This window comes from Drosophila sechellia, chromosome 3R (genome assembly GCF_004382195.2).
Source record: "Drosophila sechellia strain sech25 chromosome 3R, ASM438219v1, whole genome shotgun sequence".
In the NCBI taxonomy this organism is placed as follows: domain Eukaryota; kingdom Metazoa; phylum Arthropoda; class Insecta; order Diptera; family Drosophilidae; genus Drosophila; species Drosophila sechellia.
The window spans coordinates 28436795-28463435 of NC_045952.1; the positions used below are offsets into that span (position 1 = coordinate 28436795).

At 47.2% G+C, this 26641-nt stretch overlaps 4 protein-coding genes across 9 annotated transcripts; 1 reads left to right on the forward strand and 3 right to left on the reverse strand.

The window, feature by feature from the left end:
- Nucleotides 1-24: 24 nt before the first annotated feature.
- Nucleotides 25-4729, reverse strand: LOC6612797 (4-hydroxybutyrate coenzyme A transferase). Its single transcript, XM_032721563.1, has 4 exons — nt 4391-4729; nt 1218-1610; nt 752-1156; nt 25-666 (listed from the first exon to the last, which is right to left on the reverse strand). Exons 1-4 carry the CDS (start codon nt 4569-4571, stop codon nt 212-214), a joined length of 1434 nt encoding a protein of 477 aa, XP_032577454.1. The 5' UTR covers nt 4572-4729; the 3' UTR covers nt 25-211.
- Nucleotides 4730-5091: 362 nt separating this feature from the next.
- LOC6612798 (alpha-1,6-mannosyl-glycoprotein 2-beta-N-acetylglucosaminyltransferase) lies at nt 5092-11760 on the reverse strand. Of its 3 annotated transcripts, none has more exons than XM_032721730.1 (10): nt 11210-11760; nt 9152-9238; nt 8946-9074; nt 8737-8886; nt 8246-8672; nt 8041-8186; nt 7819-7979; nt 7180-7539; nt 6228-6442; nt 5092-6162 (listed from the first exon to the last, which is right to left on the reverse strand). In XM_032721730.1, the coding sequence occupies exons 2-10, from the start codon at nt 9165-9167 to the stop codon at nt 5940-5942; spliced, it is 1827 nt and encodes a 608-aa protein (XP_032577621.1). In that variant the 5' UTR covers nt 9168-9238; nt 11210-11760; the 3' UTR covers nt 5092-5939. The 3 variants fall into 3 exon arrangements, with proteins under 3 accessions (XP_032577621.1, XP_032577622.1, XP_032577623.1); XM_032721731.1 differs by lacking the exon at nt 7180-7539 and adding an exon at nt 6703-6765 and having other exon boundaries at nt 5095-6162; nt 11210-11757; XM_032721732.1 differs by lacking the exon at nt 7180-7539 and having other exon boundaries at nt 5095-6162; nt 11210-11755.
- A 1000-nt stretch (nt 11761-12760) lies between these two features.
- LOC6612800 (axin) lies at nt 12761-25085 on the forward strand. Of its 4 annotated transcripts, none has more exons than XM_032720860.1 (13): nt 12761-13729; nt 14232-14426; nt 15240-15313; nt 20541-20823; nt 20880-21112; nt 21190-21879; nt 22436-22573; nt 22694-22790; nt 22848-22979; nt 23045-23303; nt 23363-23507; nt 23587-23889; nt 23952-25085. In XM_032720860.1, exons 4-13 carry the CDS (start codon nt 20728-20730, stop codon nt 24076-24078), a joined length of 2220 nt encoding a protein of 739 aa, XP_032576751.1. In that variant the 5' UTR covers nt 12761-13729; nt 14232-14426; nt 15240-15313; nt 20541-20727; the 3' UTR covers nt 24079-25085. The 4 variants fall into 4 exon arrangements, with proteins under 4 accessions (XP_032576751.1, XP_032576752.1, XP_032576753.1 ...); XM_002037265.2 differs by having other exon boundaries at nt 12762-13729; nt 23569-23889; XM_032720861.1 differs by lacking the exon at nt 22436-22573 and having other exon boundaries at nt 23569-23889.
- Nucleotides 25005-26604, reverse strand: LOC6612801 (zinc finger protein 771). Its single transcript, XM_032720863.1, has one exon. The coding sequence runs from the start codon at nt 26547-26549 to the stop codon at nt 25197-25199; it is 1353 nt and encodes a 450-aa protein (XP_032576754.1). The 5' UTR covers nt 26550-26604; the 3' UTR covers nt 25005-25196.
- Between the last annotated feature and the right edge of the window lie 37 nt (nt 26605-26641).

Sequence of the window (26641 nt, forward strand, 5' to 3'; positions counted from 1 at the left end):
TTGTTCGCTTATTGAAACCAGACATTTAATCAATTTCAGTTTTATTTCTCCCATCAATTCGTTACTCATCAATTGAAATTTCAGATTTGGTAATGCTAAAGGGCTATCATGATTGCAGTTCTATGAAGTGGATCAAAGCGATTTCGGGAATGCCTTCAAAGATTGCGGGTTGCTGCTAGTACATAGTGATCTCTAGGAGTTCAGTGCTTGCTTAGTTCGGCGAGGGCATAACCTTGATGCGCTCGAAGGCTTGTTTCTCCAGGGTCTCGCGGTGCTTGGGATCGGCGATCTGGATGAGTTCGTACATCCTCTGGCGCACGTTCTTGCCGAACAGGGAGGCGATGCCATGCTCCGTGACGACGTAGTGGACGTGGGCACGCGAAGTGACGACGCCAGCGCCTGCCTTCAGCGTGGGAACAATCTTGCTCTCGCCCTTGTTGGTGGTCGATGGCATGGCAATAATTGGCACACCCAGGCCATCGAGACCCTCCGCCGCTCCGCGAATGAAGTCCACCTGTCCGCCGAAGCCGGAGTAGAAGCGGGGACCAATCGAGTCTGAGCACACCTGTCCAGTCAGATCCACCTCAATGCAGCTGTTGATGGCCGTCATGCGAGGCTGCTGTTTCACAATGCTGGTGTTGTTCACATAGTCGATGGCGTACATCTCTGAAAGGTGGACAGTGAGACATTAGATCGTTCTCATATCCCATACATTTTAAATTCAACTTCAGTGTTTCAGGTCTAAACCTACCGATGAAGGGGTTGTTGTCCACGAAGTCGTACAGAGCCTTGTCGCCGATAAGGAAGGAGCCCACAATTCTGCCCTGGTGCATCTTCTTCTTGCTGTTGGTGACGCATCCCTTGCGCACGAGCTCCACGACACCGTTGGCGAACATCTCGGAGTGGATGCCCAGATCCTTGTGGTTGTGCAGGGCGGCGAGTACGGCGTCTGGGATGCTGCCAATGCCCATCTGCAGGGTGGCGCCGTCCTTTACGAGGTTCTCGGCAATGAGCTTGCCGATCTTCTTCTCGACTTCGGAAATCTTACCAGTTCCGTGCTGAGGCAGATCGTCGGTCACCTCGATGGCGAGGTCGAAGTGAGACTTGTGGATGATGGCATCGCCGAAGGTGCGCGGCATCTTGGGGTTGATTTGCGCTGAAAAAGGAGTAGCATTTGTTCCACTATAACTCATACTACTGAAGTTCTCGCAACTCACCAACAATGAGCTTCGAGTTGAGCAGCGCAGCGCGCACACAATCGACGCTGGTGCCGAGGGAGCAGTAGCCGTGGTTATCCGGCGGCGACACGTGAATGAAGGACACATCTGGCTTTACGATCTGCTTGTAGAACAGATTGGGGATCTCGTGAAGGAAGATCGGCACATTATCACCACGACCGTCGGCCACCGCCTTGCGCACATTGGCACCCATGAAGAAGGAGTTCGAGCGGAAGTGGTCCTTGTACTCCGGCTTGGCGTACTCGCCAGGACCCTCCGTGTGCATGTGGCACACCGTGACGCACTCCAGGTTGTTGCTCTTTCCGTGCTTGGCCATCGCGTTCAGTAGAGCCACGGGTGTGGCGGCTGCTCCGCCAGCGAAAACCGTGTCACCTGGAATGGAGGCGAGAAACCGCAGATTTTATTACCAATATTTTTATTAGGCACACGCTGCTAATCAGCCAATCCGCAGTTATTGTACATTTATCAGCAGGGCTTATATAAAGATTTGCATGACATGCTATCCGAGGGCCTACAATTAATGCTCTTCAATATTGCCTAATTAACGATGCTTTTATTGTTAAATGATAACGAAATAAGCAGGATTTCTATCAGATATTGAACTGTTTTGAAACATAGTCTTATGTTTCTAACCAATTTTATGATATTGTTAATCCGAAGAGCATGGCCTGATCCATTCAATGGAATCCTGACCTGGCAATTAATGCACTACGTAATAAAATAATTTTGCTCGGATGACATTAAACGCTAAGAGAAAAACTTGTTTTGAAATTAGAACACTTTCTGATAATTGATCATAAAAAAATATATGACCATTTATATTGTTATTAATCAAAGTAATATAATTTTCTTTACAGCTTTAATCAGCAAATGCTGTTTCTGTAAGTCTCATTCATTACTATTTACATACTTTTATTGCGCTGGTCATGCTTTCATTGAGACTATAAATTTGTGTCCTAAAACTAATTGTGCCGATATTCGGCAATCCTCTCTCTGATGATCATTCGACTTTCTCGCTCTCTGAATTTAGTTTGTTGCTCTCGAAAGCTTAAAAGCTATAGCTAATATACATTCATATGTACAAATTTTTATTAGTTAATGGGAAGAGTGATAATGCGAATGCGAGGAGTGGGAGCGCTTATTGCCCAGAAACGCGTGATAATGAATGTTTGTAAATAAATAACACCGGTTTCCCAGTTGGCATTACATGGCAAACATGTCGATTCGAGATTATATTATAATATATAATTTTCCCATTTGATTAACGAGGCAGAGAGTAGAAGCACATCAATTTAGCAAAATGTATCTGATTGGGCTGTGTTACGTAAGAGAATTGTAGCTTTTAATCGGAACTTTGGGACAAATGATAAAATGGAATAGTTATGCTTTGTGTTCCTGTATACTTGATCTATAAAAATGTACAAATATAGTAAGGTATCTATTTAATACAAATCTGAATTGCATCTCTAATGCAGTTTTAAGCACATGCATCATGTTTGGCCAATCTATTTTGGTCTCCAACATGTAGAGGGCGGCATTCCGAAGTTCTTCTGTATGAGGAAACAGAAGGAACCGTGATGGGCACATTAAGTCGAACGAGCGAGCCCCTTCAACTGGGGAATCATGCGATAAGTGCGATTCTTATCGGCAGACGTCTGAGCCACGTCGACACCCACGGTCAAGTTTACTTCACTTCACTATCAATTTATTTATTTATTTACCGTAACTTGAAGTCAATTATGCATTTCTTAAGCATAGGCTTAGTTAGCTAGTGCCTACTGTACCACTTATTATCTGCCAAAAACGTGCCAAACGAAAAAGTTTTCCAAATCAAATTACGTCGCAGATTTGGCATGGCTCGTGTTGGTGATTTTGGCTAAAATTAGAGATACCGATTTTGGGTGAAGTTTCGCTGGGCGCTGCGATGTGCCACTCCCCCTCCAAAGACCCGCCCCCCGCCGCAATATCACCAATTTGCATGGACCTGCTGATGAGATGCCGTAGAAGTGCTAAGAAATTAAGATTTCAGCGGGCGCCGAGGGCGTGTCCACATATTTGTTTGCATCCGAGTCCCAGGAGGCTGTCTCCAAATTGGGACAATTGAATTTAATCAGGGCAGAGGGTTCCCAAAAATCAGATGATTGCTATCGTTATCGTTTTGATAAGAAAGCTTGTTGGGAATTAATGAATATTTTTCGAAGCACTCCATCCATGCTTTAGTTTCCATAATTCACCTGCTGATACTCTTTGCATAACCTTGCCTTCTTATAGAGTTGCTGCTGAATACCATAGTATATGGTATATGGGTTCCTACGGAGAGCAGGTCTTATCAGCACCTCATCCAAAGGCCGGCTGACTGGATGGACTTGTTTATGAGCTACATACGCGGTTGTTCTTGCCACCAAGCTGAGCTTTGCGTCGGACCTTTCTCTGCTTTTTGCCCGGGGTACAAAGTACAACTTGGCTGGAAACTCATCTACAGCGCCGACTATACGAGTATGCATTATTAAATGTGTATAAATATCTACATTCGTGGTAGGGGCACGCACAGCTGGTTTCACGCGATTAAATGAATATAGCTTACACTTGTGCTGCTGCAACACCAGGAATTACGAAAAAAAACATGGGGTCTACTGATAGCCCCACAAGGGGGTAGAATTTCGATAAGGTTTGCTTCTTGAAGTCTGATTTTGCTATTGTATAACTCCCCTAACTATTTATCATACTGGGACCCCAAACAACTGGAAACCTATTCCCTGTCACAAGGTAATACAAAACACTAAATATTTGATTCTAACTTGTGTATTATATATCCCCACGAGTTGCTCCTAATCACGGTCAATTAAATGCCAGCCATCCAAATACCGAGCACCCTGTGAGTGCCCTTCCCTATATACGTACGTACGTATGTTCATGCATATGTGCTCCAAAGTAGTTTGGATTGCGGGCCCACATGGGCTTACATTTGCATGGCCCCACAACCCGGTGTTCTCGTTTTCATTCTGTTTTCCTAAGCAGGCCCACTAGAAGGTTACATAACCGAAAGATTGCAAACAGCGCAAAGCAGCGATAACTGAGGCCAGTTCTGCTAGGAATGGAATGGGGAGGGGGGGTTCTCCTGGCCAGATGATATGAGGGCCAGTGGGACTCACCGGATTTCACGCATGCCACGGCCTCTTCCGGCTTGACGATTGGAGGCTCCCGAGCGATGGGATGCGACAGCTCCCGCACGTAGGTGAAGTAGTTGTTGTGGGCGGAGACCGAGGAGGCGGTGGACGCCGTCTTCAGGAGGCTGTTCAGCTGGCCCACATGGCGCGCCAATTGCTTGCTCATGGTGTAGTAGTGTGTACTGAGTACTCTGCTGTAGGCACGCACGTCGCAAAGGGTTAAGCTAGAAGTCCGCGAGATGCAGGATGCGATGAGTGGTGGGTTTTCACTGAGGAGAGACTGCTTAGCTGAGTTCCGTCCGCTGCGGCACCAAATTTGCAACTGGTTCGTCAAACAAAAACGCCATAAAAGCTACGCGGCGAAAGCTCTCTTCCTCCGATCGCATCCAATCCCGACCAGCAGCGGGCCACTCCTCTGCACTTCGAGTTCGTGTTGCACTCACGTAGATGTACTACTAGATGTACTCATTTGATTGTTTAATGTGTTCCAGGGTATGGAATTTGGGAATATATTGTTTTTTTCCACATTTTATATTGATATTTCAAAAACTACCAGCTGCCTGTGTTGAGCAACGCACGGCCAGTTCGATAGCACCGGCTACCGGTAGTTATCGATTGTTGCTGCATTTCGCGCCACTTTTGAACGCTGATAAGTGCAATTCTTAGGCGAATGAAACACAATGGTCTTGTTTTTAAAGTATATACTGGTAGAGCATTTACTTGGCGTTTATTCACTAGGATTATTCGTTCGATTAATCAAAATTCCTAATACATAAAAGCGCTTTGGACTAACGATTAAAAAATAACAAATTACATTAGTTCCGCGTTTATATCATAAAAAGACCTTATGTGATGTATACAACGCAATTCCTCTATGTACAGGCTTAAAACGTAGGCTCGTAGATATATCAAAAGTTTGATCTATGATGTATTATAGCGCATGTGCTGTGGTACATTGCTATGACTAGTTTATGCGATTTGCTGCCTCTAGATTTAGACTCAAGTTAATTGGCCGCTTGCGAAACGGCTTCGGCACAATCTGGGGATACGAGTTAGTACATATGTATGTATATAGTCTATCGCTAGTATTCGTAGGTTTAGTTTCTGGTTTCAGTTGGGAGGATTGCCGCCCCGTCGCTCGGAACTCTGTCGATCCTCGGATCTGGACGGAGCCTAAACGCTTCCAGTGATGATCGACGAACTGAAGGGCGAACGGCACAAGGTTGGAGGTTGCAACAACACGGCGTTTCCATTTGAATGTGTGACTAGAGGGTTACTTATAGTATGAGTTGTGCAGCGCCCGAGGCGAGGGTCTTTGGGCTTCTGGCTTTCGGTTACCGGCTCGTGCCTTCTAGCTTCCGGCTTCTGCCTTCTGGCTTTGATTATTTTCGGTTAGTTAGCTGATGCAGAGTACTTGCTGAATGTTCGTTTACAGTGACTAAGGCTACTGCTTAATAATCCTACTTAGATAACGCTATGAGCTAGACTTCCTTGCTACTGACTGATTGGTTTCCATTCCGTGGGCTCCCCGGCTTTACCTCGTGGCCAGCGTCATGTTGAGGCACAGCTCGTGATCCCGCATGTCGCCCCAGCCGCCGTTGCCCTTGCGCAGCTTGGACTTCTTCATCAGACTGGGCACCGTGAGGGTGAGGGAGCGCGGGAAGAGCTGGTGCGAGTTGCGGGCTATGCGCAGCACGTGCTGCACCTTCGAGATCACCTGGTTGGACTCGCAGTTCTTGTTCTTGTGGTGAACGCCGCTGGAAGGGAGGAGGACACGGATTACTATGGCGCTCTGTTGGACGACAGGGGTCAACCTGCTCACCATTCTCCAATGTGGAAGACTCGCGGCCCCTTGACTATCATGGCGTGCAGCTTTCGCCGCAGACACTGCTGCGAAACGTGCTGCAAGGACCAGTCCCAGTTGTAATCATCGTAGGTGCAGAAGTGGCGGGCGCACTTCCGGATGTTCGACCAGGTGGTGCGATTGAAGGCGAAGCCCATGTTGTGCTTGCTGCTGACCCAGGGCATGACCTCCACCTGCCGAAGAGAAGAACCAGGTCAACCAAGCACAATGCACAAAATAATGGGGCAAGCAACAATATAGAAAACGGATTAGCAAAGGGTAAGGTTGAAGGGGGGTGGAGGCATGCAAATTTCAAGTTTCCGCGCCGTTGGGATTCCGCTCTCCACGGGCACTCGCTACGTCTTCGTCCTGGACTAACCACTAGGCGGATTCAAAGTGCGTAAGCCGGATTTGCGGGGGTGGTACTGAGTACAGTGCGCGCCATACCAAATACCTTGCGATAGTCATTCACGATGCTCTGCCTGTCGATCTTCGCGGTGCGTACGCGGGCGTGCAGCTGGCAGATGGAATCGCGATCAGGAGCGGATTGGGACGGAGATGTGGCATGCCAACACAGACACATAGACAAGTACAATTAAACACAACGATTACAACATGGTGGCAGCGATGGGCAGATAGTACTTAGATGGCTTCAGAGGAGTTGGATGGGCTGTTCCAATAGTTCACTCATTTCCCATCGCTGCCAACTGGATGATAGCGTATACAGGATAGAACAGATCATGCAGAACATATTGCCAAAGCGTAAATGGATGGAGCGTATGCAACAAAGAATGGTAAACGGGGACCGACTAGCTACGCAAACAGGGATGTGGATCGGGATGGATCGAGTGGGATGATACAGAGGAGCTGGGAGCGGCTGGTGCGGTGGTTAGCCGGGAGCCCTTGGACAGGAGTCCGGCGGTGTCGCTACCTTCTGATAGACGGAATACAATGACGGCAGGACATGATAGTTCCATGTTTGTGCACCATTTTTGCTGCTGCTATGGCTACTTTGCTCGTTATTGCTGGTGTCGGATGTGGCGGCGGTGGCGGTGGCTGTGGCGGTGACAGTGTTGATGAGGTTGCCCCGCCTGCTACTGGAGTCACTGGCTCTCTGGTTGTCAGATGTGTCGCCCACATAGACTTTGGATGGCGGTGGTGATTGCGCAGATGATGAGGAGGAGTAAGAGGACGACACAGCTAATTGCACAGAGTTTCTATTGTTATTCCTATTGTATCCTAATAGACTGTTTGTCGAGATCAGCGAGGAAGCATAGGATTTCTTGTTAGTCTGCGTGCCAGAATTCGGAATAGAACAGATACAAATGGTAAATTACAATAGTCAGATGGTGAGCTTAAACACAAGTGTGTGTGCGTGTGGGTCTACGATCGAATGGCCAATAGCCATCAGGGCAACTCCTTGCCCCTCCTGGCTGGCCATCCGACTCCCGACAATGGATGGCTTGGATGCGCTTTGAATGAATGTGTTCTGTAGCAACGGAAGCTTGAAGGATATACATAAGATGGGCTAGCACTTATGGGCACTGGACCACCCTGCTCCGCTGCTCACCTTGCTGTGGTACGTGTAGTAGTTGAAGGTCTTGAGATAGGTGCCCAGGGACAGCACGTTGCACTGGGGGCACAAGTCTTTGGTGCGTTGCTGCATCATGGCCAGCAGGTACAGGAAGTCCTCGGCCACGTAGTGGTCCTCCTCGAGGAACAGCACCAGTCCTGTGGGCATTGAATGCTTTAGTATGGCATAGTAGTAATTCGGAGTGCTCTCTGCTCTGACCTGTGTGATAGCGGGTCACCTCCAGTTCGTTGAACACCCGGTTGGCCTTCCAGATCCAGTGGTGCTTCGTCTGCGTGAACTTCGCCTCCCGATAGTGGCCATAGAGATCGGGGTACATCGCATTGTTGCAGTTGGTGATCAGAGCTCTGGAACGAGGGATACTTGTAGCAAAGCCCTGCCCTGCCTATCGATGGCCAATACGCACTGCTCCTTTTTGATGTTCCGCGGGCAGTCGTTGGGATCCACGCCGGGATACTCGTTAGGATGCGTCTGAATGGAGTACGGATAGAAGATCTGCATCACCTTGCAGAAGTCGATCTGCTGCACCAGGTCGTTGATGTCGTCGTCGTAGTAGTCATGCGAAAACACCAGCAGCACCTTCGAGATGTCCCGGGCCTGCGCCAGGCTGACGATCAGGTGGCGCAGGTACGTGATCCTCGTGTGCACCTGCACCACGATTATCACAGAGTCGTTCTGCAGCGGTCCAAAAACGTCCTCGTTGAGCACCATCTGCATGTCGTTGTACCTCACGATCTGGCGCTTGATCTCGGTGATATTCGGAGGATGGTACACGTCGAAGCTGATGGTGCTGGCAGTAGCTGCTCCCGGACTACTGGCGTTCAGGGGCAGGGCTAGAGGGTGATTCGAATCCAGTTAAACTATCTCACTATCTTGGCTAACTTGCTGAAGGCTTACCAGCGCCGTTGAGGGCTCCTGCTCCCGAGGCGCTGTGATTGCGCGAGTGGGGGGTCAGATACTTGTGCAGGGTGGCGGGCACCATGGCCAGGATGGCGTCGTCCGAGTCGTTGGTCACCGCGTCGCCCAGCACATTGTCCCGCGAGTCCACTGCACCAGGATTAAAGGTTTAGTAATGGTAATGCGAGTAACTGGCGTCTACTACTCACGATAGTTGAAGTTGTTGTACTGGAGCAGGCCAAAGATGCCCAGGGCCAGCAGGAACAGACTCCGCATGTAGAAGTTGTTGCGCTTGCGACCCATCGCTCCGGTATTGGGCAGTGGGATCAGAATGCGACCTGTTCAATGGCAAATATTCAATGGATTTAGCAAGGCTGGCTTTTCTACACCGGGATCTCGATTCAATGACACTTACCCCTCATTTTCGACATGTCGTCGCTCCTCGCTTCCGGATTCGAGTAACTGCTGGCTCTTCACTGGGTTAGCACCTTCATCTCGGCATCTGGAATTAGTGGAGCTAATGATAGTATGTACATTCCTATGATTCGAATGCTTCTATAGATGGATAACCTTCTATACAAAAGCATACCACCACAATAGAACTTTCGCCTTGTTTGTGGAGGAATCCAACATAATTTAGAAGTAAGTTTAAGATGGAATATCTTTTATATAGGCTTCGATGAGATCAGGTTCTCCAGAGCGCACAATGGAGCTCGGCATGGGAATGCTAATCAGAAGAGTAACGAGTGGAATCCGTGCTTGGACACTGGGCACTTGGAACGGGGCACTTGAGTTTAATTAGCGGCGGAGGCTCACAGCTCGCCAGATGAATGGCGCTGGGTGGACGGGGCGGGGCGGAGTGGAGGAGCACATGGACGCCGTGTGGAGGCGAGATAGCCTGCCGAGTGGGCGGACCGCGTCTGAAATCTCAATTCTGAAATCACAAATCCGCGGCCTCGCGTCAATTGGCGTAAAAATAGATTCGGCGGCGGGCGGCTCAGCGAAATTTCACAAGTGGAACGCCTTCGCCTCGAGGAAGCGCAATTGTGTGGCAGAATCGGGAAAGAACTAGATAATACCCACTAAAGCAACTAGCCACTAGTCACTAGAATCATGCAACATGTGTAAGTTGGCTGCTCTATTCGGGGGCGTTTTTGGATGCAATCGCAGTGACCCATTTGGAGCTGTGCTGTAATCATCTTATATGGTCAAGAGATGATTTCACCAACCATGAGTAACATCCTAGTGATGATTTCTCGCTGTGTAGAATGTTAGCTGCAGACATCAATACAATATTAAAGTACCCTTGTATTTACACATATGGAGCACACTTTATTCTGAGGAGAATAATGAAATTAGCTCATATCAGCGATGTTGCTTAAGGCCGAAACTAAATAATAAGCTACATACGAATATGTACTTCTATGTATAAATATAAAAATTCCGCCGAGCCCTAACTACTCACATGAGGAACCAAATACGATATTTAAAAATGAGGCACTGCAAATAATATGTATGTAGTTTTTACAGCTTTTCCGCGAAACCTAACTAGTTTGCTTTGGAGTCACGTTGCCGCCAGTTGAAAGCAGTTTCGATTCACAAGTGGACATTCCAGAACCAAGTCACATGCGAAGTTCCCTGGAATGTGCTACTTACTACGAATGCGTTTGGGAGACGAAACCCTACTGACTGCGAATCCAAGCCAGTGGAAGAGTGGAGTTCCCGATCTCAGGACTCCCACTCCGGCGGAATAGCTAATCAGGCCCCTTTGTGCCAGGGGCCACTAATTACCATGTTTCCTGGTAACGTCAATCTGACGCACTTAAGTGCGGAAAATCAATGAACATTAATGACTCGGCCCCTTTATTAATAAATTGTAAGTGGGCCAATTGACGGACGACCGAACGCGACTTTGAAATTCAGGGAATGAAAGGCGGTGCGGAAAAGGTCTAGGAATAGCCGTACACTGAGCGGAGTTACGGATTTCAATTAGAAAGTGATTTTGAAGTTGGAAAACCTAATAGATATTCACCATTTAAGCTAGTTTCTATGAATGAGCGCTTGCAGCATCACTTAAAAGTTCATTGACTTTGTTTACTTTACTTATGAATAGAAAATGTATAATGCATAGGATTTTTTAATTAAGTGAATAACTTAAAGGCGCAGGCAGTAATTTCTTGCGGTGTAGGAACCACCACTACTCGCAAATGCAAGCACTTTTTTTTTGGGTGTGTCGGGGGGCGGTGGGCGGTGGCAGGGGGCGAACAGGTATTTTCGGTTTAGTTGTTACGAAATAAGTGGCGAAAATTGACGTGTCGAAAGCGAAGGCAAAAAACCAAAACAAACAAACGCAAAAACGCAGGCAAATGTGCCATACGCTTTGCATTGTTTATTCGCCCACTTTTTATGGGTCGACTTTAAGGACAATCTTTGGACTTTTGTTGCTTCAATTGCCCCGGCTGGCCGCACTCACCTTTGCTGGACTTTTCGCGCAGTGCAGCTGCCTCGAAGGAGCCCAAAGGCTGCATTATTTCGCGGTCGCCACTTTCCTTGCGGCCAATCGATTTTTCAGAGCGCCCCGAAAAGTCCAAGTGCAGCAGTGTAACGAATTCGCAGCTTTCGTTCGCTTTTCCGCGCATTTCGGATTATGCACAAATTGGGGGGATTCCCCGGGGAATCGAGTCCGTCACTTTTAGTCCTGTTTGCTGTTCTTTTCGCACTCGCTTTTGTTTTTGCAATGCAGGCTCCTGCACTTGCGGTACACACACATACCAGCAGCTGCTACGGCCGCCGCTGCACACACACACACGCACAGCGGGCAAACGGGCATCGCTCTAGCTCTACCCGTCTCGCTTCAACCCACTGCCGCGCGCATTTTCACATTTCCCGCTTTTGTTGCTACTTCGCTGGATTTATTCGGCGTGCATCTGGGCGTTCCGTTTTCACTTTCGCTTGGCTGGGCCAACAACAAGCTCGCGATCGCGTATCTCAGCTCGGCCGTCCGCTGCGAACGAGTATCTGAGTAGCTGAGTAACTGAGTATCTGAGCGTGAGTATCTGTATCCGAGTGTCTCGCGGAATCGGAATCAACACAAACAGCTGTTCGGGATGGCAACAATCGATAGCTCAGCGATAGAAAGTCGATAATTTGGGATTTAAAATTTAAACAAACAAATTTGTTTATTAACTTGAGTTGGTAAATCAAACAGGTGTGATTAGTACATTAGCGCAGTCTCCTGGCCTCGCGTTCAGTTTCCAGCAGCGACAGAATGTCGCCCACGCGAACAGGTCCTTTGACATTTCGAATAATCTGGCGGCTTTGATCGCCGAGGAACTCCACCCGCACCTGGGTGCATTGCCCCTGGGATCCAGTGCGTCCAATAATCTTGACCACGCAAGCGTACTGAGAAAGAGATCTGAAAGTTACCCTTCTTGGGGATCAGATTAATTTCCACAGCAGCCGTTATGCCGACAGGCTTATGGCCCACCCGAACCGACTAGCAACTATCCTAGCTGATCCCATCTCTCTCCGAAGACTGAAGAGGGTACACCCCAGCGATCTCCTTACCCGGAGGATAACATAACATATTACATTTTCTTTTGTACTTTATAATTAAGATACCACTTGGTCTCATTTATCTTTATCACACATTAGGTTAAGTTCAGAGGAATTACTGAACGATTCCTTTTGAAATCTTAATAAATAGAATTAGTTACTCCAAAAAAAAAAAAAAAAAAAAACTGAGGCTTGTCCATGCTGAATACGAAATTTGAGAATTGTTTGACAATAAAAGATTTGAATTTAAAGCTGTGATTGCTGCTGCCATGACAATCAATGAAAATTAAAAGCCCTTCTACCCTACTATCATCCCTGGCGCCACCTGTAGGCCTTTTAGTACAACATAAGTGCGGACGCGAACCGCAATCTTACTTAAAAACGAGCTGCCACCTTTCGTAGTGTGGGGCAAACGAGTTGGCATCCCCGAGGCGAGCTATCGAACCAGTTCGATTTCGAACCACGCAACTCTAGCATGTAATCGTTCGTCTCGCCGTCTAACATTTGTGTCGAACTACATTTTGTTTTGCCATTCAATAAATCTATTATTTACCACTGAATTAGCGGCGCCACGAAGCCCTGAAAGAGTGTGCGCGTTCCGAAGACTCGGCGCACAGCGGCCCGCAGCGATACGTCCATGAAAATAGAACGGCAGCAGCAGCAGCACCCACAACCAGCGGAGGCAACAGCAACAAAATACACAAAATAAAGAAGCAGCAGACGGAAAAGTGCCCAAATGGTGCAGAACTGAGTGGAAAGGCCACCGAACACGGATTTCCCACAGTGCAGGAGCCTGGAGACGCCGAAATGCTCTAGAGGGCGGCGCTCCAGCACGATTTTCTCCCCGCGGAGAGCCCAAAGTTGCCAGCGGACGAGGATGACTGCTCCTGGCGAAGTAGGAAGCTAAGAGACATACAGCCTTCGTGAACAGCAGGCAGGCTCAGACATCGGGATAGGATAGGATAGGATATGCCCTCGGGCCAGCCCACTTGAGTTGCGGAGAGCAGAGGAGAGGAGAGGATCGGGATCCGTGCGCGAGGAGAGGATCTGCAGCCTTGTTTAGCATTTAGTCCGGTCATCGTGCCTGCGCCTTGTTAACCACACTCTCTTGTTTACGTTTGCTTGTTTGTTGAACTCCACAAGTCGTCCTTCCATTAATTGTTAGTCACGCGTCCCTCTCGTTGAGCACACTAATCAAAATGAAAGCATCCTCGTCGATATCGAAATTAAAGTTGAAATTGAAATCGAAATTGAAAGCTAAGTTGCAATTGAAATCGAAGCGTCCAGCCGTTAAAGCTACAATCAAATTACACCCGTCCAAACCCACCTCGTCATCGCCATTGCCATCGTCACCGCCATCGAAGATTGGAGCCAGGGCCGCCAGGATCAGTCGTCTGCCATCCCAATTGAGTGAAGCTGAGGATACACGAATCTAAGGGTAAGTACTGGTCTTGGAATTTCCCTGCACAATCCATAACTAATGCTATAACTTTCTCACGCAGTTCGTGGATTATCGGATTTGCATAACTAACTAAGGACTAACATTAATACTTTAAGAAAGGCACATAATCTATATTTGTATATATCCACAACATAAGTCTGATTAATAATCTAGTTGTATCAAGGGATTTCAATGGAATTAGAGAATTCATTCACGTATAACTAATATCCGAAATTTTAATTGGAATTTGAATGATCCTTTATATGAAATATGAGCATATATTTTGCAGTAATAGTATCTTTATGAAATATATTTCATTAAATCTAAGGAAGATACCTGATCGTTGAGAACAAAATTGTAATCATCCATATCTTTTAACTTAATTAAAAAATTAATTTATTAACAAAACCCTTTATGTTAACACATAGTATATAGCTTTTAGTATATTGTCAATATATAATGTTTCCTTTTTAACAATTTACCCCTCCTCTGCTTTTAGGTACTGAATGTACTGTATCAACTGTAATATAAGCTACGTAAATAGGAATTTATGCGAATAAGAGTAATTAAGTGAAGCGCGTAGTTAAACATTTCTACCAACCGGACATCAAAGATTCAACCATCTTAAAGGACTCGGAGCGCTGTGGATTGATATGTTCTCAAGCGTTGGCCATTTCTCACTTGAGTTTAATCGGTTAGTGTTCTAACACCCTTTATATTCAAAGCATTCTTTACATTTATTTAGGCGTATATTGGATGCACCCGTGCGAGAAATATTTTCTCCCCCACAAATCTAATATGTGTTGCTTATTGAAAAAGAAGGCACTAGGGTGGTTGCTACTTATTGATTTAAAGTTAGCTGTATTGCTAACTAATTCGATTTGGGGTCTCAAACGTAAATTTATTTATACTGAGCCAAAAAGAATATTTAAAGATTGTATCCCTCTATGAACAGACCTTACAACTTAAGCTTTGATGCATTATTTATGACTGGCTTATAAAAAAGTTGTTTTGTTTAATTTTTTAAAGGTATTTGTATTATGTTTTGGTTTTATTGATTATTTATGAGATGCATGAGTCTAAAGCTTTTTCTTAATATAATTTTCATTATTTTTGCCTTACTTTCTTGGCGAACCTAAATATACCCAATAGTCAAATCTCTTTTCTTCCAACTGATTGTTGATCATAGCCTTATGTATATAGCTTGCCTAATATCTACGTATATTTAATACAGAGCAAAAGTGTTAATAATTTTTTTAACTAGGCGAACCTATCCCATGATGTTTGGTAAGGCTGCAAACATTTGCCTTTAGAAACAACTTTTAACTTTAGCATTTAACATCATCCAAATGGATTATAATGGCTCTAATTTTTTTTTTTCCAAACTCATAACTTCATATTTACAACATTAGCCTTTCGAACGAATATTTTAGTAATTGATTGTCTTAGTTTATTCCAAAATGTTTTCAATTGCTCTAATCTTTTGTTCTTTCCACTATTTTTTCAGAAACTACTGGAACCATTCGGAATACCATTATCTTCCCTTGATTTCATGTTGAATTTTTCATGCAAATTACATATGTGAGTATACAGCTTATTTTTACTTTACTTTCAATGGTTTTGAGGTTTAAGACAACTACAACTAAGGTGAACTAGTATGAAAAACTGATTTCCATTGATATACTTAGGTCCTTTTCCATTTCTCGAATCTTAATAATCATGAAACCCTGAAGGTTTTAATCAAGGGATAGTCCTTTTTAATTGGTTATTATTCCGAAACTATCTGATCACTTGTATTACTTACTGATTTGAAAAAATCGTCTTAGTGCAAAGAGGATACCATAATCTGACTATTGTTTATTAGGCTGCAGCACTGTGATTAAGGACTTGTATTGTAGCCTCCGTGCTGGAATAAGTTTCCTTTGTCCCGAAGAGGAGCAACAGTTGACCGCGCCCAAGTGCATACTTCGGGTCCTTCGGTGTCCTTGCAATGGGCGTTGCACCTGAAAAGTGGGCGCTTCCGCGCTGAACTTTTCCGCCTATGCTGGCAACTTTTGCCGCGCACAAAGTGCCACTATTGACCTTCGGCAATACTCGCAGCCGCAGTGAGTAGTGCCCGTGTTTCCCCCAGTTTGCCAGGCCAGACCATGCCGGCGAGGAGTCTAGACCGCCATCAGACGCCGTTCATCGGGCGGTTGGTTGAGCAATGGCGGTCTTAACCTCATTAGAAACAAACAAGGCTGCCGCCGGTCGCCCCTCCCTTCGTATTGTTTTCAAACTTATTCGAAAATAATTTCCACATTTGCGTTTAGGGGAGGAATCGGACTCCGGAGGTGGGTCTTCCATCTCAACCCTTGCCCCACCCCTCGGCTTTCAGAAACGACTACAATGCGAACCCAACTCCGTTGCTCTGTTTATGTACAATAAGAACGGGCGGGCATCTGGTCCTTCCTTTGCCTTGGCACTCTGGCAGTGGGCCAGGATTTGGTCTGGGCTTAGGCAGCAGGGTATAGAATGGGGGGACCAGGGTCTGGGGACTCAATCTGGACCTGCGCATATTGGTTGCACACAATGACTCCTATTCGCCTGCTGCCGTCTCGCTTGCTCCGCCGCAACCACGGACACTCTGAAAAGAACATCCTTTGTGTGCTGTTGTACAATGTACATGGAGCATCATCATGTTGGAGGTCATCCCAGCGCCGCCACTCGCACTCCTGCTCCTCCGCAGGGCAGTCCATCAACAGCTGGTCGGGATCTTCGAGGGGCAGTAGTCCTCCACTAAGAAAAAATATCCTCTAAATGGGTGTATTCCTTCTTAAAACACCAACATGTATAGTGAGTTTCAGAATCAAAGTGCAGTCCAGTACAGAAAGCATAAGTTTGTTTGAGCGCCTCAGATTGTTAAATTGCTCGTAAATAAACTATTTTGTAGTGGTAAAGCAACTTTTAAGCCACAAATTCTTTAGTCATTTTTAAGACCTTGCTCGCTGTATACATTTGTAACTAGTTTACCAAAAAGTAAGCCATTGTTCATTCCTCAGTCCTATAAGACTCAAAAGCTCTAATCGTTGATTGATAATGGTGACGTACGAATGAATATGTACAATTTGTATATTCCACTCTCGTGCTGAATTGATTATAAGCTACTTTCTTAATAACCAATAGTTTGGTATTGAAGTACTAGATTTTTCCCTGAGTGTCGATGTGCTCACCGATTAAGTTCGATTTCCGTACATAAACGACGTAAGCGCCATACTCGCTGTCCGCATGCAACAATTGTGAATGGGAGAGGCTGTGGGTGGGTGCGCACGAGGATGAGGATCAAGCGGAGGATGCGGCAGTGGCGGGCTGGCCAGGAAGCGCAACCCCGAAATGGTTTATGTACTCTGGCTGCTCGGCATGGGCGCACATACGTGGCTGGCAGGGTGAAATCTGCCATCGCTGTCAACGCTGGAGGAGGATTCGGATTCATAATCGCAGCTCGGGACGCGGGCACTCGTTCAGTTTGACTTTCCGCTTGTCAAGGCATTGTCACCGAATCCCTGCGCTCCGTGGCTCGTGTCGAGATTTGTCAACAATTAGTGGCGATAGTAATCCGAAAGGTCGCGCGATCCGAAGTGAGCAACCTGTCGCGGCATTGTGGATGCATCAAAGGTGATTTAGTGTCGTGCGTTGTGCCGCAGCATACCTGCGGTTGGGATCCTTCGGTTGGAAGGAAACTAAGCCAAATCCTTCGAGGGCTCCTGGCACTGGGCACCTGGGCAACCGTTCGCAGGGAAACCCTGGGCAGAGCAGTAGCTGTAGCCTCCGGCATGTCGCTGGATGGGAAGCCCTCATCTCACGCTAGACTTACCTGCCAATCATCGGAACTCATAACTTGAAAAGAATGGAAAGAATTATCCGGCGAGGCGTACGCAATCTAATAGGGATAGAAAAATCATCATCATCATCTGCCCTCGAGAGGGTCTGCTCATATTTCATTGTTGTTCCTCGGCTCGGCATTCGCTCGCAGCAAAATCAATAAGGATTTATTTAATTATTTCATAATTTCCGTTCAACTGCATCCGCACAACAATGAAACAAACTAGTTGCCGCTGCCAGTCCTTCCTTCGCCGGGGGTTGAACTTTAACTCCGAGTGCCTTCAATTTGTAATCCATTCGTTTATCGGGTGGACCATGTCTTCATGGCTTCCGAAAACAGTTTACACGATTCTCAATAGGATTGTTATGGGTTTTGGGCTTGAGATAGTAGCCATTCACCGGCGGCATATTTATAAGGATAATAGTTTAGCGGGAGACCATTATTATATTCAAATCGAAATAAAATCAACTGCCATATGCTCCTGTCTCACTTTAACTATTGTCGTTGATGCGAAACCTTTTTCTTTTCCTGGTTTTTCCAATGTACGTTCAATTAGATTGGCAAACAACATGGATAATTAGTTGTAAACAATGTCGTTCTCCTTCAAAACTTTGATTTAAACCAATTTTCCCTATCCAATTTGGAAAAATAGTTTAACGAATTGGTTTAGGTTACTATTCTACAGAGTCTATCTTGGACTTGTAGATTTCTATGATATTTATTTGTATTTATTTATTATATTATTTTTTAAACATAATAATACCGAGCATGTGCTGCACTCATAGAGAACTCATAGAGTTCCTGGTTAAATAAAACTAAACTTAGTATAGGTTTTTGCACAAAAGAGCAAGATTGTACGCACTTATCCTTTTATCATTGAACTAATAATTGATCTTGACAGTAAAATAGTTTATGAAGTACGCGTATTACGTTTAGTAAGTAAAAAGAACACGCAAGTTCTTTAGTTCCAAGAACCATGACAAGTTGTAGAATTTGGAAAAGTTGTAGCCCTTTTAAGTATTCCTTGAGTAATTGTGAAACCGTTTAATTAACCACTCGCATCAGTCAAAGGTAATTCCCTCTTCTGGATGAATGTTCCGGACCCCGTTTCGCCATTTCTCCATTCCGCCATTGCGGCGGCCTTAAAAGGCGCCGGAAAATAACTTTCTTTGTGACCCGAGAGAAAGCAGCTACGGGGCTTTCAGTAGCAATTACGCCATTAAGGTCGAGCCGAATCTTTGATGTCGGCGATGGCACTTGTTAGTCCTGAGATGCGCGGTCTGCGCTGCAAGGATGCAACGGATGCAAAAGGATGCCACGATGGCGAGATGATGCACCAAAGAGGTGCCGATTTCCCCTGCTGTTTGGCGCTGTCTTTGTGCAGCGGATGCCTTGGCCACGGGGGAGATGCGGGCCTCAAGTGGCCGAGCCGTGGGCTGTCCTTCTCCTAGAAAGCGCCGCCATCGCCAGGCCGCCTCCCGAGTCCTTCGCCGCGTTCCTTTGCGGTGCCGAGCGTTTTAATTGTGCCTTTCTTTGTTCTTTTCGCCGTAATGGAGTGCTATGCAAATGGCGTTTTGATGAATTTCCTTGGCTCTCCGCCGGCGCTATCGCTTTGTGCATGCTTGTTGGCTGTTCGGTTCCCCAGTTGTCCCGACCCTCCTGCTCAAAACAACGAAAACAAACAAGAGCAGCTTTCATCCCCTTTCATCAGCTCGCCGCCTGTGTATGTGTGTCCGTAAGTCATGGCTGGCAGGGAAGTGCTGCCCAAGCTAAAGCCCAGACTCATAGCCAAACCCGAACCCAAACCCAAACCCTTCTGCTCTCCACTTCTCGCCAGGCTCTGCTCATGTCCTTTGTGCCATCTTGTTGTTGTGTTTGTCGCTGTTCTGTTGGCGGCAAACTTATGCAGTGATGACCGATTTCAGCAGCTAGAAAGCTAGCTATATGTTTAGAAATCCTATAGATCTACATATAGTATATATATTCCTAAAGTAAATCTGTTCTTAATTTGATAGTTAGAGATTGGAATGGAATAATGGACGTAAAAAAAGGAAGTTTATGTATTGAATGAATGTTTAAATGATTCGCTCCAAGATCTGGTCCTAAATCATCAGCTTATATCATTCTTTTAGCTTTGAAATGGGATCGTTCGTACTTGTCCACCATTTAGAGTGATTTTCAACCGGAAAAGAGCTGAACAACCAGCCCTGAGCAGTGCTCGTTGCAAAGGGGAGGGAGGAGGAACAACGAAGAATAGGGAATATTTTTGATTTACCAAAAGCGCGACGCGGTGCTTACTTTCTAGTTTCGGCCTGCTCTCGAACGCGTCAGACAGCTCGAGGAATCCGGAGGCGGCCGGGGACTTTAAAGGAGCGGAGTCCTCGCCACCATCCCCGAGTTTAGCATGGGTTTATTGGGGTGTGTGCCCGAGTGGCAAGCGAGTGAGTGAGTGAGTGTGTGCGTATTTCGTGTTCAAATTTTGTACATAATGGATTATTGTCCTTTTGCCTTTCCGTTCTCCCTTTGCCATGCGCCCCGACTGCTGCATTGGTCGATATCGTCAACCAATCAAAAGCGCCCTCAAAATGGCCGCCATTCGATTCCGCTCCTCACTTTGCCGATTTGCGTGCGTCCTCCTTTGTGAAGAAAGGCGAAGAGCCGTCGCCGCCAAGTGGTCATTCATTCTGGCTTGGCATCCGCATCCTTGAGGATTTGCCTTTGCCATTCTCATTACGGCTCCAATTACAAGTGCGGTTTCGATTTCGATACCTGCACCGCAAATTGCGATCCTAGGATGGAAAAGTGGGCCACTAGAGTAGTGCATTTCTTAAAATTAATGCAAATGAGTCTTACTTACAACTTGACGACTTGATTTACTATTGATATTATGCCTTAATCAGAAGAATAAACCCTCTTATACATTCCTTTGTGCTCCTTTTGTTGCAGGCCTTGTCTAATTGCCTTCCAAATTCGCAAACGAGCGCATCTTCCATGTCCCAGCTATTTGTAAAATACGGGCGTTTGTGATTTGAAACCGAGAACACGTTCGTTGATCGTAACTGGTAACTTAAGTGTAGCATTAGGTAAATATTTAGCAGCGATCGCTCGTCGTGGGAAGCCAATTTAGAGTGGCATGAGTGGCCATCCATCGGGAATCCGGAAACATGATGATAATGAGTGTAGTGGCCCACGACCACCAGTACCCGGAGAAGAGAGCCGTGTTAAAAAGGTGCCTAGATCAGTGAAATGTAAATGGAAGTCCTCTATAGCCTAAACATTCCTTAGATGACCGAAGGGGTAGCAGATACCTCGAAGAATTCGTCGCCATCCTACCTGAACTGGGCCCGGACGCTGAACCACCTGCTGGAGGACCGCGATGGGGTCGAGCTCTTCAAGAAGTACGTGGAGGAGGAGGCGCCCGCCTACAACGACCACCTCAACTTCTACTTCGCCTGCGAGGGCCTCAAGCAGCAGACGGATCCGGAGAAGATCAAGCAGATAATCGGAGCCATCTACAGGTGAGTGGAATGCTTAGAAGAGTGCCAAATGGTCATGGTGGAGCACTTACCTTGCCGCCCTCCCCCACATGCAAAAGATTCCTGCGCAAGAGTCAGCTGTCCATCTCCGATGACCTGCGCGCCCAGATCAAGGCCATCAAGACGAATCCCGAGATCCCGCTCAGCCCACACATATTCGATCCCATGCAGCGCCATGTGGAGGTCACCATCCGCGACAACATCTACCCCACGTTTCTCTGCTCCGAGATGTACATCCTCTACATCCAGCAAATGTCCGCCCAGCAGGAGCGCTGCACCAGCAGTGGGGCCACGGGATCGGGAAGTGCCGGGAGTAGTGGCAGCGGCGGCAGCAGCCTCGCGGGCGCCTGTGCCCTGCCACCGACCACCGCGTCCGGCAAGCAGCAGCTCCAGCAGCTGGTGCCGCCCGGTGCCTTCATCAACCTGCCCGTGAGCAGCGTGAGCGGGCCGCCAGCTGGCACGTGCAGTGCCAGTGGCAGTGTGTACGGTCCCTCGACTTCGGCCAGCTCCAGCGGCTCCATCAGCGCCACCGACACACTGCCCCGCAGCTCCACGCTGCCCACGCTGCACGAGGACTCGGTGCTGTCGCTCTGCGACGACTTCGAGAAGGTGCAGATGCAGGAGGGCGGTGGATCCCTCGGCTCTGGATCCGTGGGCGCGGGTGCGCGGGCGCCCGACTACCCGATTCGCCTCACGCGGGACCTACTAATAGCAACTCAGAAAAGAAGACTGGAAATCCGACCTCCTGGGTAAGTCAGCTCAGCTCTCTTTTGTCCACTCTAACCCTTGGTTCATAACAAAACTTAGACTAGTATGTATATAAGCTAGTAAATAACGAAATCGGACACGCAATAGTTAAACTTTCAAAAGGAGAACTTTCAACTAGAATATAGAAACCACGCGAGATCCACCTTACTCTTATGTTTGCCTTAAGTTCTTTATTGTTAATGATGATTTTCTGTGATTAACTCCTAATTTGTTATATTTGTTTCTTTTACTTTTTACATACGTACATGAACGCTCTCACAAAAACACGCACGCCAAAAACACGAACTCACCCGCATACTATATACTATGTACCACCCACAACACTCATTGGACCTCCAAACACCACCCGCATATGCATTGTACATATGATTACCTCTACACCACTGACTCGATGAATATACAATGCGTTTTCCTTATTTGTTTGACCATTTTTGTTTGTGGATCTTGACGAATCCCCCACTCACATACACACGATCACACAATTGGGCGCCATTGCATGGAAACTGTGTGTTCCTGGTCCGATCTGCATGCGAGTAGTGCCCACGGTTACGTGTACAATCCAAGCACTACCAACACCTCCTATGTGCCGAATTCGCGGGTTGATTCGGAGAGGGCCAGCGTTAGCTCCGGCGGACGCACCGATTCCGACACCATGTCGATCTCCAGTTGTTCCATGTGAGTAGGAGTGGGCCAGTGGGGAAGTAGTCTCCCTAAAGATCCCATTGGGATGGATACCCGCACGCGGAACGTGGAGACCAATCCACAGCTTTACTGACTAACGATTTCTCGTTTCAGGGACGGTCGCCCGTACATCCAACGCAGACACAGCTCCACGGAGAGCAAGGCGATCCGCCAGAGCGCGATGGCGAATAAGGAGACCAACACCTTTCAGGTAAATGGAAAAACGATTGTCGATGGCCTGACCTCCATCAATTTGTTTGATTCACAGGTGATACCTCGCACACAACGACTACATTCGAACGAGCACAGACCACTGAAGGAAGAGGAGCTGGTGTCCTTGCTGATACCCAAGTTGGAGGAAGTAAAGCGAAAGCGAGACCTGGAGGAAAGAGCTCGCGAGGTGAGTTTAGGATAGGAATCGGATAAAAAAACACAATTCACTTACTATGCTAACTTTCCAAACAGAGAAATCCCGGTGCTGCTCTGCTTACCAACGAAAGATCCAGTGCCAGCGATCGGGCCTTCGCCGAGGCGATTCGAGAGAAGTTTGCACTGGACGAAGACAACGACCAAGACATTCTGGACCAGCATGTGTCGCGGGTGTGGAAGGACCAAACGCCGCACCGCTCGCCGGGAACGATGTCGCCCTGCCCACCCATACCGTCGCGCCGACGTACAGCCACCCACGATTCCGGAATGGTCAGCGATGGCGCCATGAGTCTAAGTAAGCCTAACAGAACGATTAAGGGAACCACGATTTTCTAAACCAAAAACCACCCACAGGCGGACACTCAATGAAGCACTCGAAGTCCATGCCGGATCACAGTTCCTGCTCGAGGAAGTTGACAAACAAATGGCCTTCCATGAACACAGACAGTGGCATTAGCATGTTCTCGGCCGACACTGTTACCAAGTACAAAGATGCGAGGTAGGTCAAGTTGGCTTCAATACTAACCCCGCCCTCCACTAACCGAACAACTCCGCTAAAGTTCTCGATCTGGCTCTAGCACGGCCTCGAAACTGGAGGAGGCGAAACGAAGACTGGAAGACGAGCCGCGGCGCTCTCGTCGATACGCCCAACCGCCGATGCAGCACCTGTCGCAACAGCCACTGGCCTCCTTCAGCAGCAGCAGCAGTGGCGGCAGCATCAGCCTGCCGCACCAGCCACCGCCTCTGCCGGCCAAGCCGCCGGAGACGATCGTGGTGTTCTCGTTCTGCGAGGAGCCAGTGCCGTACAGGATAAAAATACCCGGTACTCAGCCAACCCTGCGTCAGTTTAAGGACTATCTGCCCAGAAGAGGTCACTTTAGGTAGTATCTACTTGTCCACTCGAAGAACTCAATGCATACTAACTAATTTTTGGCATCCTTAGATTCTTCTTCAAGACGCACTGCGAGGACCCGGACAGTCCAGTGATTCATGAAGAGATTGTTACCGACTCCGACATACTGCCGCTATTCGGAGACAAAGCGATGGGTCTTGTCAAGCCATCCGATTAATATTAAGCATTTAGCGTAGATTTTGTATTAAGGCAAATCGTGAGTGTGGCTTGGTGCACTGATGCACTGATGCACTCGGCAAGATACGAATACGATAACGAACGCACCAAGTGTACGCATCTTAGAGCTAGCAACTGGAGAAGCTATTTCCGACAAATCAAAAGCTATATCTGTAGGGGCGACCGGCTTTTGTAAGCATCACAAACTACTCTCTGCGGGGGCAATGTATTTTTCTGTACAACAAAAACTGATCTATTCGCCAGCCACCCAAACAAAGGTGGTGGTTGGTTCTACGTTTGTAAATCCATAACGAGAATATTCGGAGCTATTGGTGGGAGAGAAAGATCCCCTTTATGTTGACACCTTGGTGGCCGTACGTTCAGAGTCCGAAAAGCGTTTCAGTCCCGCAGTCAGAGGGGCTGGGATCATTAGGAACTACTGCACAAAGTCACATTATTAGGAAGATTTATGGGTTTACCGCGATTGGGATTTGTTTGTTACCTTTTACTAACTACGGACTGCCTGCAATAAATTTTGTTAATATTTTTGTAATGTGCATTTTATGATGATGATATGATGATATTAACAAAGTTCTATTCAACTCGACAAAAATCAAAAGATAATCTGTTTTATTTTTGTATATCTATAGCACAGCATACACACTTAACTTTATGTATTTATACAATGTATTGTAATTGCGTCAATTGCATCTACCGATCTACCATTAGGCACATTTCATTTGGGGCTCGATCAGTCCAGCAGCGACCAATACTGGGATACAATGGGTGGTTTATTGGCGGGAGGCCCTTGGCCGGAACGGACGAGGTCGATCGATTGATTTATTCAAATAAGTTAATGCATACACACTTACTATACATATTTTTTTAAGAAAACTGAAATAACCGCAGAAATATGCAAGTAACGGATAAATTTATTATATCAAACATATTTTATTTGTGAGCAAAATGCATATAGATTTAATAAAAAAGTACATGGATAGAACGTAATGATCCGAATGATTTCGATTTCATTCGGTTGGGTGTGATCACGACGATGGTCGATGATGGGTTGGGCCTTACACAATATATAATTATCTAATATATATATTCAATAACGGGCTAAACTGCCGTGCAGTCGTCTCTCTGAACGTGGGCTTCATAGTTCTGCTCGTTGATGAACGTATGCGTGCACTTGGAGCAGTGGAAGCGGCGATGGCGGTTGGTTCCGGGGCTCTCGTGCTCCCGCAGATGGGCCTTCATGTTGTACATCTGGGAGAAGCGCTTGTTGCACACCGGGCAGGCGAAGGGCTTGTCCCCCGTGTGGGATCGCATGTGCCGCTCCAAGTGAGCCTTGGTCCGGGTCTTGAAGCCGCACACCTGGCACTCCAGCCGTTTGGTCTCGCTGTCGTGGATCATTTTGTGCTTGTACAGGGCCACTTTGTGAACGAATCGCTTGGAGCAGACATCGCACTGGTATGGTGTTTCGCCGGAGTGCCAGGCCATGTGGTGCTTCAGCCGGAACTTGCGGCTAAAGCGTTCCGGGCACACTGGGCAGGCGAACTGCTTCACGGGCTCGTGGTTCTGCAGGTGCCCTATGAACCCGGAGTACGACTGCAGCGTCTTGCCGCACTGATCACAGACGTAGCCGGGAAAGTGCTCGCGTTTCGTGTGGACATTGTAAGCGCGCCGGCTGCTGAACTTCTCCGGGCAGCTGGGGCACTGTATGTTGACCGTGTATTCGCCGGAGCTTTCGTTGTCCTGCTCCTGGTCTTCTCCATCGGATATTATGTACTCTATTGTGCCGTCCAGATGTTCGTCAAAGTCACTCATGGTTTCTTCTTTAAATAAGTCTTCCTCCTGGGCCCCTTGCTTGGCATGTGACAACAGATCCTCCTCCACTATTTCGTGGGCAACCTCCTCTACCTTGTGGGCCTCCTCCTCGTTAATGATAATCTCGTTGTCGATATCTAGCTCTAAGTCTACTGAGTGGAACTCGTCCTCCTCCTCTGATTGTTTGATAATGAAGGTGTGCTCCTCTTCGGCCACTTCTGCCTCTATGTCCGTGGGACCGACCAGGGTGACGGTGGTGCCCACGCCCTCCAGGTCCTGCTCCTCCTCGTCCTGTTGCTGTGCCTCCTCAATATTTCCATCGAATTTGCTTATGGTGATCTCTCGGTCGAGATCCTCCTCCTTGTAGGAGATCTGCTTGTGGTCCTTGGACATGTAGGGACTGTGGATCAGCTCCAGGATCTCCTCTCGCAGCTTGCGCGCTATTTGTATGGACTTGTGGTATCTTGCAAGCTTCTCGCAGCACTTCTTGCAGATCGTCGACGATTCCTCCGTGAGGACGTAGTTCGTGCCCCTGGTGCATTGCAGTACCAGTTCGCTGATCAGCACAGGCGGATGTCCGACGGTGTCGGTGTGAATGTCCTTCGGCACACGCACCGAGAATTGACAAATGCAGCAATTCATATTTGATTGAAATTTATTTACACTTTCGGGGCAGTGTGACCCTGCCCGGACGAAGGTTCCGATTGTGCTGCTATCGATTATCGGCAATCTGA